Genomic DNA, 12,263 nt, shown 5'->3' with positions numbered 1-12,263 from the left:
ACATGTTTTTTTTATTCTTTAATTTGTTGGTGTGGTATATCACATTGATTGATTTGAAGATACTGAAAAATCCTTCCATCCCTGGGATAAATCCCACTTGATCATGGTGTATGATCCCTTTTAATGTATTGTTGGATTTGGTTTGATAGTATTTTGTTGAGGCTTTTTGCATGTATGTTCATTAGTGATACTGGCCTGTAATTTTCTTTTTTTGTGTGATATCTTTGTCTGGTTTTGGTATCGGGGTGATGCTGGCTTCAGAGAATGAGTTTGGAACTGTTCCTTCCTCTGCAATTTTTTGGAATAGTTTCAGAAGGATAGGGGTTAACTCTTCTCTAAATATTTGGTAGAATTCACCTGTGAAGCCGTCTAGTCCTGGACTTTCGTTTGTTGGGAGTTTTCGAATTACTGATTCAATTTCATTCCTGTAATTGGTCTGTTCATATTTTCTATTTCTTCCTGCTTCAGTCTTGGCAGATTATACCTTTCTAAAAATTTGTCCATTTCTTCCAGGTTGTCCATTTTATTGGCAGATGGTTGCGTGTAGTAGTCTCCTATGAGCCTCTGTATTTCTGTGGTGTCGGCTGTAACTTCTTTCTCACTTCTGATTTTATTGATTTGGGCCCTCTCCCCTTTTTTCTTTCCTGATGAGTCTGGCTAAAGGTTTATCGAAGAAACAGCTTTTAGTTTCATTGATCTTTTCTATTGTGCTTTTAGTCTCTATTTCATTTATTTCTGCTCTGATCTTTATGCTTTCTTTCCTTCTACTAACTTTGGGTTCTGTTTCTTCTTTCTTTAGTTGCTTTAGGCATAAGGTTTAGGTTGTTTGAGATTTTTCTTGTTTCCTGAGGTGAGCCTGTATCACTAAACTTCCCTCTTAGAACTGCTTTTGCTGTGTCCCATAGGTTTTGGATTGTTGTGTTTTCATTTTCATTTGTCCATAGGTATTTTTTGATTTCCTCTTTGATTTCTTCAGTGATCCATTGGTTGTTTAGTTGTTTAGCCTTCACAGGCTTGTGTTTTTTGCAGTTTTTTTCTTGCAGCTGATTTCTAGTCTCATAGCATGGTGGTCGGAAAAGATACCTGATTTCAATTTTCTTAAATTTACCGAGGCTTGTTTTGTGGCCTAGCGTGTGATATATCCTGGAGAATGTTCCAGGTATACTTTGAAAAGAACGTGTATTTTGCTGCTTTTGGATGGAATGCTCTCTCTATATAAATTAAATCTATTTGGTCTAATGTGTCACTTAAGGTCAGTGTTTCCTTATTGATTTTCTGTCTGATCTGTCCATTGATGTGAATGGGGTATATTAAAGTCCCCTACTATTATTGTGTTACTGTCAATTTCTTGTTTTATGTTTGTTAATATTTACCTCATATATTGAGGTGCTCCTATGTTGGGTGCATATATATTTACAATTGTTATGTCACCTTCTTGGACTGATCCCTTGATCATTATATAGTGTCCTTGTCTCTTGTAACAGTATTTTAAAGTCTTATTTTGTCTAATGTTAAGTATTGCTACTCTGGCTTTCTTTTGATTTCCACTTGCATGGAATACCTTTTTTCAAACCCTCACTTTTGGTCTGTATGTGTCTCAAGATCTAAAGTGAGTCTCTTGTAGACAGCATATATACAGGTCTTGTTTTTGTATCCATTCAGCCACTCTGTGTCTTTAGGTTGGAGCATTTAGTCCGTTTACATTTAAGGTAATTATCGATATGTACGTTCTTACTGCCATTTTGTTAACTGTTTTGGATTTGTTTTTATAGGCCCTTTTCTCCCCTTTTTTCTTCTTTTGTTCTCTTCTAATGTGATTTGATGACTATCTTTAGTGTTATGTTTGCATTCCTTTCTGTGTGTATATCTGTTGTAGAGTTTTGGTTTATGGTTACCGTTAGGTATTTATACAGCAGTCTATATATATAAATGACTGCTTTAAGTTGCTGATCTCTTAATCTCAAATGCATTTTAACTAGTCTCTATTTGTAATCTCCTCCCCTTATGATTACTGTTTTTGATGTCATGTTTTACACCTAATTGTTTTGTGTATCCCTTAACTGCTTATTGTGGATAGAGATGGTTTTACTTTTGCTTTGTAACCTCCCTACTAGCTTTGTGTGTGGATGATTTCCTACCTTTACTGCTTGTTTGCCTTTACCGGTGAGCTTTTTCATTTCATAATTTTCTTGTTTCTTGTTGTGGCCTTTTCTTTTTTGCCTAGAGAAGTTCCTCTAACATTTGTTGTAAAGCTGGTTTGGTTGTGCTGAACTCTTTTTAGCTTTTGCTTGTCTGTAGAGATTTTGATTTCTCCATCAAATGTGAACAGGAACCTTGATGGGTGGAGTATTCTTGCTTGTAGGTTTTTCCCTTTCATCACTTTAAATATATCATGCCACTCCCTTCTGGCCTGCAGTTTCTGCTGAAAAATCAGCTGATAGCTTTATGGGAGTTCCCTTGTATGTTATATGCTGCTTTTCCCTCACTGCTTTTAATATTCTCTCTATATCCTTAATTTTTGTCATTTTAATTACAATGTGTCTTGGTATGTTCTCTTTGGGTTAATCCTGTATTGGACTCTCTGCGCTTCCTGGACTAGAGTGACTGTTTCTTTCTCCAGGTTAGGGAAGTTTTCAGCTATTATGTCTCAGATATTTTCTCAGGCCCTTTCTCCTGCTCTTATCCTTCTGGGACCCCTACAATGTAAATATTTGTGTGCTTGATGTTGTACCAGAGGGCTCTTATGCTGTCCTCTTTCTTTTTCCTCTTTTCTTCTTTTGTTTAGCGTCAGTGATTTCCACTACTCTGTCTTCCAGCTCACTGATCCGTTTGCCACCTACCTCTTTGAGAGGCTCTCCAAGACCAGCAGGTAGGTCTGGCCCAGGTTCTTATCAAATTACTGCTTTTGCCCTGGGCATTGTGTATGAGATTTTGTTTGCACCGTTTAAGAGTGACATCTCTATCTTCCCCTGTCCTGTGGGGCTCCCGAAATTAAGCCCCACTGGCCTTCAAAGCCAAATGCTCTGGGGGATCGTCTTCCTGGTGCAGGACCCCCAGGCTGGTGAGCCCAATGTAGGGCTCAGAACCCTCACTCCTTTGGGAGAACTTCTGCAATATAATTATTCTCCAGGTTTTGGGTCACCCACTCAGGGGTATGTGATTTGATTATATTGCAAGTCTGTCCCTCCTACTCGCTGTGGTTCCTTCTATATGTCTTCAGTTACAGAATGTCTTTTCTGGTAGGTTCCAGTCTTTTTCATCGATGGCTGTTCTGCAGATCGTTGTGATTTTGGTATGCTTGTGAGAGGAGGTGAGCTCAGGGTCTTTCTAGTCTGCCATCTTGGCCCCTCCCCATTTTGCAGTTTATATTACTGCTTTGAGTTGGACATGTTTTTTACCCAACAAAAAGGTAAGCTCCAAGAAGGCCAAAATCATGTCTACCCTTATACATCTTCCATAATTTTTCTGCATAATGTCAAACATTCACTTATCCATTTATACATTCATTCCTTCATTAAACAGATAGTCCCTGAGTTCCTACAATGTGCCAGACATTGTGACAAGGTAGAGTATGCACAGCCCCTGCCTTCACAGGGCTTCTAGCAGAGTGAGAAAGCACCCAGTCCAACAACAACTATGTCATGACAAACTGCAGGCAGTGTCTTGTAGAAAAAGAACCAGGTCTTTAAGGATGTAGTTTGGTTTTAGAGAGAGAGTGAGACAGGCTTCCTGGAGGACCTGAAACTACAGATGAACTTAGAAGGAGAGGTAAGAACTAGCCTGGCAAAGAATGGGGGGAGAAACTTCTAGACAGAGGGCAGAGCCTGTGTTAAGCGTGGGAAAACACTCTGTGCGCTGGTGCATGTGACAGCCATGTGTGTGAGTGGGAGATGATGAGAGATGAGGCTGGAGAAGCCAGGGGGAGCCAGATCACATAGGACACGTTGAAGAGATTAGACTATATCCGAAGTGCAGTGGGAAGCTTTTGAATAGAAGACTGACAGGCAGTAGGTGTGCAATAACTACTATGTTAATTAAATTGCCAGGATCCATCCTGAGTATTACATAAGTGGGGGAAAAAGCCAAGTACTTAGGAAGTAAAACTAGTGCACTCTCAGAGTTCACTCTTCTTTCCACTGCTTGCCACAGAGCTTATGATACTTATTTTCCCATGAAAAGGCAACAAGGTCAATAGGACTCTGGACTCAAAGCTAAAACCCAGTGCTGACCTTAGGTACAATTTTATGAATTAGTTAAAATCTATCAAATCCCCATCCTAATCAGATCCTCCTATAACATAAATGGCAAACTAAATTAAACGGTCCATAGTTCAGATGCTGTGGGTTTTGACATTTCTACTAAGAAATGGAGCTATTTTGGAGCGTATGGTTCTCTTCTCCTTACCTGCTTCATAGGACGGAGGGAACCAATTGTTTTCCATCCACTGAATGCTGTCCAATTCGGGATCTCATTAGGCTTGAGTAGGATTTGTCTTCCTAAGAAATTGGATCCTTCATAAGCTATCCACCTATACGAGAAGAGGAAAGAAAAAAAATGGGATGCTTAAAACAGAAAGCAATCTTTTAACAAAAATACCTCTTACTATACCATGTAGGGTTCCTTCTTTAAAACCTCCAGGTTTGTAGACTGTTTTTAAGAAAAAACATTGTGTAATTGTATATTTTAACGGAAAAAGCAGGGAGGACTAGGAGAAAGCCCACTGGACTGTGGCTTAGAAGATTTAGATTCATCAGGAATCTGGTTTTCTTACGTCCAAAACAAGGTTCCCTCCAGCTTTAGGATTCTTTGTTCCTTTGATGATACCAAGTTTTTTTCCTAACATTTTAACGTTCAGAGATAGACCGTAATTCCTCCCTAATCACCCAGTTAAAAACCACCTGTTTCCTCTCCACTCTTAGGCTCACTGTCCCACGTCCTTCACAGCCTCTCTGGACAGCTCCAGTGACCTCTGCAGACACACCTCCTTCCACAACAACTCCCAGCAAGGGCTACTTAAAATTATCCACAGAAATCTGGTCTGAACTCTTACTTCAAGGTCTAGCTCCTTTGCAAATACTTCTCAGGACCCCAGGGGCCTTCAAATCGGGCCAAGTTACAGTGTGTCAAAGTGTGCAGCGCCTCAAGGTGAGTGTCTGGAGCCTGGAGACTCATTCAGTGGCACACAGTCACGCCCATTCCTTTCCGGATTGGCCTCGGCTGCTTCAGCACCCACAATGGCAGGTTGAATGCTTGTGACAGAGGCAGGATAGCCAACAAACTGAAAAGACCACCTGGCCCCTACTGAAAAGGTTTGCTGAGCCCTGCTTGAGGTGGTTATCAAGCTAAGGAGAATAAGCTGGGACTGCCAAGAGCATCTGAAATTCTCAGCAGGACTCCAGGTCATGGCATATGGTGCTTTCAGAAAGTAGGCATTTAGACGAGGTGGCTGCCTTGCTTGGTTCAGACGAAGCCTCCTGCTCTCCACAGCCAAGATCAGGCTTGGCCAAATTATGAATGGATGAACAAGGCATATGACCTTCCCTCTACCCCTTCTTGCCAACACAATCTAAACCATCAGATTGGTGCAGAGTCAGGACAGCATGACCACGGAGAGGCTGAGCTACCTCTCCAGCTTTGCAGATTCTTTTTAGACAGGCAGGGATGTCTCAGTTATAAAACCTAGGCAAGGTTTCAATAAACTATACCTCATTATATATTAATCTAATGAATTTCACAGTTAAAAAGCATTAACTTGGCCCCCATTACCACCACAGATCAGAGATGTGGCATAATACAGGGATTAAACAGAACAAAACAAAACTTGTCACTGAGGGCAGCTGGCTGTGCATTAAGTGGCATTCTGGGAGCCATCTGTGGCCTAGGAAAACCTTCAGACAGCCTTCACTAGTCCTTACTCCATGTACCAATTCTCTTTCAGAGAATCCAGAACAGTGAGAGGAGGTACATAATAAACTAAAGAGGAGCAATAAGAATGTTAAGGTAAAATGGCACCAGTTTTCTACAAAAGAGTGAAATAAGCTCGTGAGAAATTTCCAGAAGTGAGTCAGTAACTATCAGTTCCACTTGTAAAGAAAAGAAATGTATAAAAAAGCTGTAAGGGACTTCCCTGGTGGTGCAGTGGTTAACAATCTACCTGCCAATGCAGGGGACACGGGTTCGATCCCTGGGTCCAGGAAGATCCCACAACTACTGAGCCTGCACGCCGAGAGCCCATGCTCCGCAACAAGAGAAGCTACTGCAATGAGAAGCACGTGCACCACAAGGAAGAGTGGCCCCCGCTCGCCACAACTAGAAAAAGCCCGCATGCAACAATGAAGACCCAACGCAGCCAAAAATAAATAAATTTATTATTAAAAAAAATGCTGTGAAAGTCCTAACTTTCACAGGGATGTAGAATTCAGTTCATAGTTAGTTAGGTGGTAAATGATATACTGGAATATAATATAGGGATTATTATGCTTAGAGAGAGCAAAGCAATTTATGTTTAATAAACATCAAACCATGTGAAATGTTTTGCAGAAGAAAGTTTAAACTGCTGTACACGTGAATGATACAGAAACCACTTATTATAATAGTTATAACTCAGTTTTCAAATCAACTTATAGTCTCAGCTTTGTCTTTCATTATCCCCAAGATAGTTTAACAAGGAGAGTTGATTATCACACAATTTCAAAGTCATAAGACATAAAAATAGGCATCTTTATATTAATCATTGAGAGCAATGTGTGTTCTTTCAGATGACTTTTGGTACCTAAACACCAAAGGTACAGGAGGAGGGGCAGGCTGACAGCCACTCTCAGAAATGGCCTGAGATGTAGATTTTCTAGGAAGCATTAGAGCTTCAACTTCAGGGCCCCTCCCTTGCAGGCCACTTACCATTTCTGTTCTGAATACATTTGCAAGTTCATACCTAATGAAGTTCATACCCATCATTCTTCATTTCTTAGAGTCATCTCCCTAGATTGTAAAAGTGCAGGCCCCGCGAGACCTGGATCCACCCTGACTGACATCCTGAATGAACAGCAACGCTGGTAGGTGGGCTGGGTCAGCCAGGACATCCAGCCTGAAAATAACTGCCTTGGAGCAAACAGCTCTAGAATAAACAAGATGTCAAATCAAAATACAAAAAAACCCTATTCGTTTTAGTCACTTGTCATAAGCAGGCAATGGTCTCAACCAGTCAAAGTTGCTGGTTTAATTAGTTTTCTTCTGAAAGGAAAGTGGGCTCAAATTGTTACGGTCATCTGGTCTACCTTCTCTAGGACACATGTTCTGAACACGTGGCAGCCCTTCTCTCCCAGCAGGCTCTTCTCCCAGACCACTGCCTGCTACTTCATACTGGACACAGTCCACCGTCTTCTCTTATTTGAGAGAAACTACTATTATTACATGGAGAGAGAAAAGAAGGAGTAAGAGTACCATCAGACCAAGTAACAGCAGCTGTGGGGAAATAAAAAGCAACCGCACAACTCTGTTCTACAAGAGTGACTGAAGCAGGCCAAGCCCTTGTCCCATACTTACAGTCCACTTTTTACCCACACAGACTGGGTGTAGAAGTGCAGGTCCTTGTTCAGAACAGAGTTCACAGCCTCTTCTAGATGTAACTCTCTCCCCTCACAATGTTCCAGAGCAAAAAGGCTAATGGAGGGTTCTTCAAAAACCTAACAGCACAGAAGAGAGAAAACATCACCATACACAGTGTCCACACCTCAGTGACATCCCAGTTAGAACGCAGGGTACCCTGGATCCACTGTTTCATATGCAGTTTACTGCTCTACCCTCTAATGGCCTTATAGTCAAAGCTGCAGTGGTGAGACTAGATTCCATAAATAATTTTTATTCAATTTTTTTGTAAATAATTGAAGCTTTAAAAAAGGAGTCTCGCTGTCATAATAAAAATGGAGACCTGGTTCCAATCACATATTAAGGTCTGGTTGTGCTGTAATACAGACCGCATTTTTGGTCCTGCCAATGCTTTTAGCTGGCCATAGAATAAACATAGAATGGAACAGAACTCGCATTTCCAAGGAGGTCACAGGAGCAGTCACTGAGAATACAAGACTTCTTGGCTCTAGGCTCTTAAGTATTCCCCCAACCCTCACGTCAGACAAGAATAGAATCAACTTTGCTCTTTCTCATTCATTGGTATGACACCATGTTAGGCAACTTCTGGGGGATGAGAAATCAAAACAAGTCACCATCCTTATGTCTGGGGCATTACTAACTAGAAGCTAAACTAGAAGAATTGCACGGATATCGGAATGTAATCCAGGGCAGAGAAGGATATGCCCTATGAAAGTACCCAGGGGAAGCCCAGACTCTTTTTAGCAGAAGGGTGCAGGAATCAAGGAAGCTTCACAGACATGGTGGTGTAGGAGCTCAGTCTCAAAAGATGCCACGGATCTGGAGAGGCCTATGGAGAATAAAGGGAAGGCACTCTGTGCAAAGAAGGGAGACAGAAAGGCATGGGCCATGTTAGGGAAACAGCAGGTAGACCTATGTAGCTGGAACACAGAGTCCAACAAGAAACAGTGCCGAGCGCTCCCACTGTTTGCTATTGTGTATTGAGTTGCCTGCTTCTCCTTTACACTGACAGGGCAGAGACAGATTTATTGCCAACAGGGAGTCCCTGAAGGCTTTTGGGCAGAGGAGTAGGAAGGGGCTGAACTATATGTAAGTTGGTACATGAGAAGCAGAGCACTGGGGACAGGGACTGTGGACGTTCAGAGAACAGTAAATAAACAGTCCAATGACCGGCTCTCACAAGTGACCTGCAGATACACTTGCATAAGAGCAAAATGACTTATCAAAGTGTTATACCTGGCAGCAGTGTTTGGAATAGCAAAGGATGGAGAATGACTTAAATGTCCATCAAGTGGGCATGGGTTAAGTAAATTGTGGAGGAATTCTATACAGCTGTACAAAAGAATGAGATTGTTATGAAAGATCTCTAAGATATGTTCTTTAGTGGCAAAGACAAAGAGTAGTGCAGAAGAGCATATTTCTTATGCTGCCATTTGTGTAGAGAAGGGAAAATTTATGTACACACACACATATAACATGTGCCTTATACACATTAAAATTTTCCTTAAAAAATCAATATAAAACCACTCCATGGCGAATGTGTCAGGAAACTAGGATCTGAGAAGATAAAAGGCCCAAGTGGGAGCGAAGTTTTTCACTGCATGCCTTTTGGTTCCTTTTGGATTTCTGAACCATGGAAATATTTATTCAAAAATTTAAATTGGTAATTATTATGCCTGTGTTTGCATGTAAATGTGTTTGCACATATTTTTCTTTAAATGGACTTCAGAAAACTTATCTGGCAACAACATGAGTGAAGAAAAGAAAGAATGCAAGTATCAGTACAGGGGAAGAATCCTCCAGGCCAAAGAAGAAGAGTCAGACCTAAAACAGGAGGTGGTGGTGGTGGTGGGGGGGGGCGTTGGAAGGTTAGGATTGGCGAATAAGGGATGGCCAGAAAAACTATCGCAGTGATGAGAGAGACCAAGTGAGACAAACAGATGGAATGAGAAAGTGAGATAAAACATGTGCGAGAGTGGGGCTGGGGGCACAGTGGTACACAGTCGACCCGTGAACAAGGGTTTGAACTGCACGGATCCAACTGTACAGGGATTTTTTCAATAAATACCTACTACACAGTCTGAGGTTGGTTGAATCCTTGCATGTGGAACCACGGAAATGGAGGGCCACCAGTAAAGGCACACGCTGATTTTCAACTGTGCGGAGGGTCGGCACCCCTAACCCCCATGTTGTTCAAGAGTCAACACTAATTATAAGAAAATCTGGAGAGGAAATATGCCCCGCAGCTGAGAACTTATATTGAGAACTGGAGGTTTGAAGGTTGAGATAGAGGCAGAATAATCCTAACAGAAATGTCCAATGAACACTGGACCTTCTGATCTGGAGTTCAGGGAGAAGATCGAATGCAGGGATGATAATCTGGGAACTCTCAGAATCTGGGTAATAACTGGAGCCAGTTATGGGTAAGAAAACGGAAATGACAGGAGGGCAGAACTGCGCTGACAAACGAAGGGGGTGGTGATGAAAGGCAGGCCTGTGGAGGTGACTGAACTAGGAGAGAGGAGACAAAAGAGGACATATCACAGAAGTAAAGGAGAAAGAAAATTATAAGGAAGAGTTGGCCACAGTATCAAATACTTTTGCGATGTCGAGGAAGAGGGTGACTGCGACGAGGCTGCTTGGGTTTGGCGACCAGGGGGCAGCTGGTAACCAATGAGAGAGCTCACTGAGCCACATGCAGGAGATGAGGGGCAGAATCTAGGCTGAAAGGGCTGAGGAATAAGCGGGAAGAGATTGTAGACAGGGCATACAGGCTATTTTTTAGAGAAGTTTGGTAAAGAGGAGGGAAATCGGCGGCTGGTCCACGTGGCAGGCACGGTGGAAGGTGGCAGCATAACAGGAAGAATCTGAATGATTCAAGGCAAGAGGGGTGGTTCTAGGGAAGAAGGCGGAGGTCCAATCCACTGTCCCATCAGTGCAGAACCCCTGACTGGAATCAGTCCATGAGGAAAAGGATCGCTTTGAAAAGGATGAAATATGCTACCTCTGAAATACAAGGAAAGATAGAGAAAGGATACCGAGAAATTTCCAGGTTTCTAAAATAGGTAAAACGTGTTGTAATTTTCTCTTTATGTTATGTGGCAAAGGTTGCCTGTGGATCACGGAAGGTGTGAAGCACTGTCCAACGGAACTTTCTGCAGCGACAGCAATATTGTATATCCGTATCTTCAGTATGGTAGCTGCTAGCCATACATGGCCATGGAGCATTTGAAATGTGGCTCGTGTGACCAAAGTGAATGTGTTTTATTTAATTTTAATTAAAAAAACTACATGTGGCTAGTGCTATGGTATCAGATAGTGCAGATTGAGGGGTTAGAGGATGCTGGAAAAGCAGGTAAGCGTCACTGCGTGCAGTGAGACAGTAAGCTAAGCATAAAAAGACTGCCCGGGAGCACTGATTTTCCTTCAGTAAACAACATAAACTGGGTCAGGAATGGAAATTCATCTCAAGTCACTGAGTTCCTGAGTGACTGCAGACCAGATAAGGCTTCTCTTCTGCTATCTGCAAAATAAAAACTGGAAGCATGCCAACAATTTATAGAAGAAATGTCCTTATAGGAGGGTCGAGAACAGCAGTAGTTTAGAAATGCAGCCAACAGCAGGCTCTAAATTACCCACTAAAACTGGTGACCGAAAATTAGTGGACAATCAAAATCCACAGATAAGCCCCTGACTTTATTGCTATTTACTTTTCCCAACATTCTCACCCTTAAGCTAATGAAGAAGCATTTCAGCTTACCTCTACTTGTTGAGTTGCTAATTAGTAAGGAAGGGCAGACAGGCAAGGAGCCTGGACTGGGCATGATCAACCATCAGCAACACTCTCCCCAGTAAAGAGTTTGCTGTGGTAAGAGTGGCACTTACATTACAGGCATTTAGCACTGACATGAGGTAACTCTTTTATATTCCACAGGGAAAAATTAAAATCTTATGTGAGGATATAACTTAAATGCTAAGTGATATTCTAAGAAAATAAGTCCCGTGTACATTTTTCACCTTCCTTTTGTGGAATGTCCACAAAGGTGTTTTTTATTTTATTTTGTTTTTTTCAAAGGCATTTTTTTAAAAGACTACCATTATCACTCAGATTGCATCAAATTCACTCCCCGTTTCAAAGACAATCTAGCAATTCTGGACCTAGAAATTTATCTTACGATAACAATGCAAAATCTGATGGAGGGGATCTCAAAAATTGTTTTAAAAAATGATCATGCAGGAAGATTGAGAAAAAAATTGCAGGAAATGACTGCAGATATTTTTACGAGTTTACATTAATCAGTAAGGATCCTCTAAGAGACCCAGTACCTAAATGGGCAAAGAACACAAACCAACAGCATTAACCAAGGAGGAAATATGACTAACAGGGATGGACAAACCTCCCTCCTTTCCATTAACAACAACGAGATATCTTCACGTGGTCCCATCTATCAAACTTTTCATTTGCAAACATCTATTGTTTCTAAGCTTAAAGTCATTCCCTCTTTAGAGGTTTGAGATATATATTTAACTTGACTTTTCTCTATTTAAATTATTTTTACTTAAATGGTCTTAATTTATAAATACACAGTTGATCCTTGAACATGGGTTTGAACTGTGCAGATCCACCTGAACGTGGATTTTTTCCCAATAAATTTAAT

The 12,263-nt window shown here is 41.4% G+C and overlaps 1 protein-coding gene across 2 annotated transcripts in view; it reads right to left on the bottom strand.

Annotated features, from left to right (window-relative positions):
- CRYBG3 (crystallin beta-gamma domain containing 3) overlaps positions 1 to 12,263 on the bottom strand; it is a 113,083-nt gene that overhangs the window by 10,022 nt on the left and 90,798 nt on the right. For both annotated transcript variants that reach the window (XM_024759205.1, XM_024759206.1), the window contains 2 exons: positions 7,543 to 7,682; positions 4,405 to 4,528 (listed from right to left, as the gene is read on the bottom strand). In XM_024759205.1, coding sequence (XP_024614973.1) covers positions 4,405 to 4,528; positions 7,543 to 7,682 — 264 coding nt within the window. The remainder of the gene's footprint in view (positions 1 to 4,404; positions 4,529 to 7,542; positions 7,683 to 12,263) is intronic.

This window comes from Neophocaena asiaeorientalis, unplaced genomic scaffold (genome assembly GCF_003031525.2).
Source record: "Neophocaena asiaeorientalis asiaeorientalis breed wild unplaced genomic scaffold, Neophocaena_asiaeorientalis_V1.1 scaffold197, whole genome shotgun sequence".
NCBI lineage: Eukaryota > Metazoa > Chordata > Mammalia > Artiodactyla > Phocoenidae > Neophocaena > Neophocaena asiaeorientalis.
This window is presented reverse-complemented; position numbering and strand designations above follow the sequence as displayed.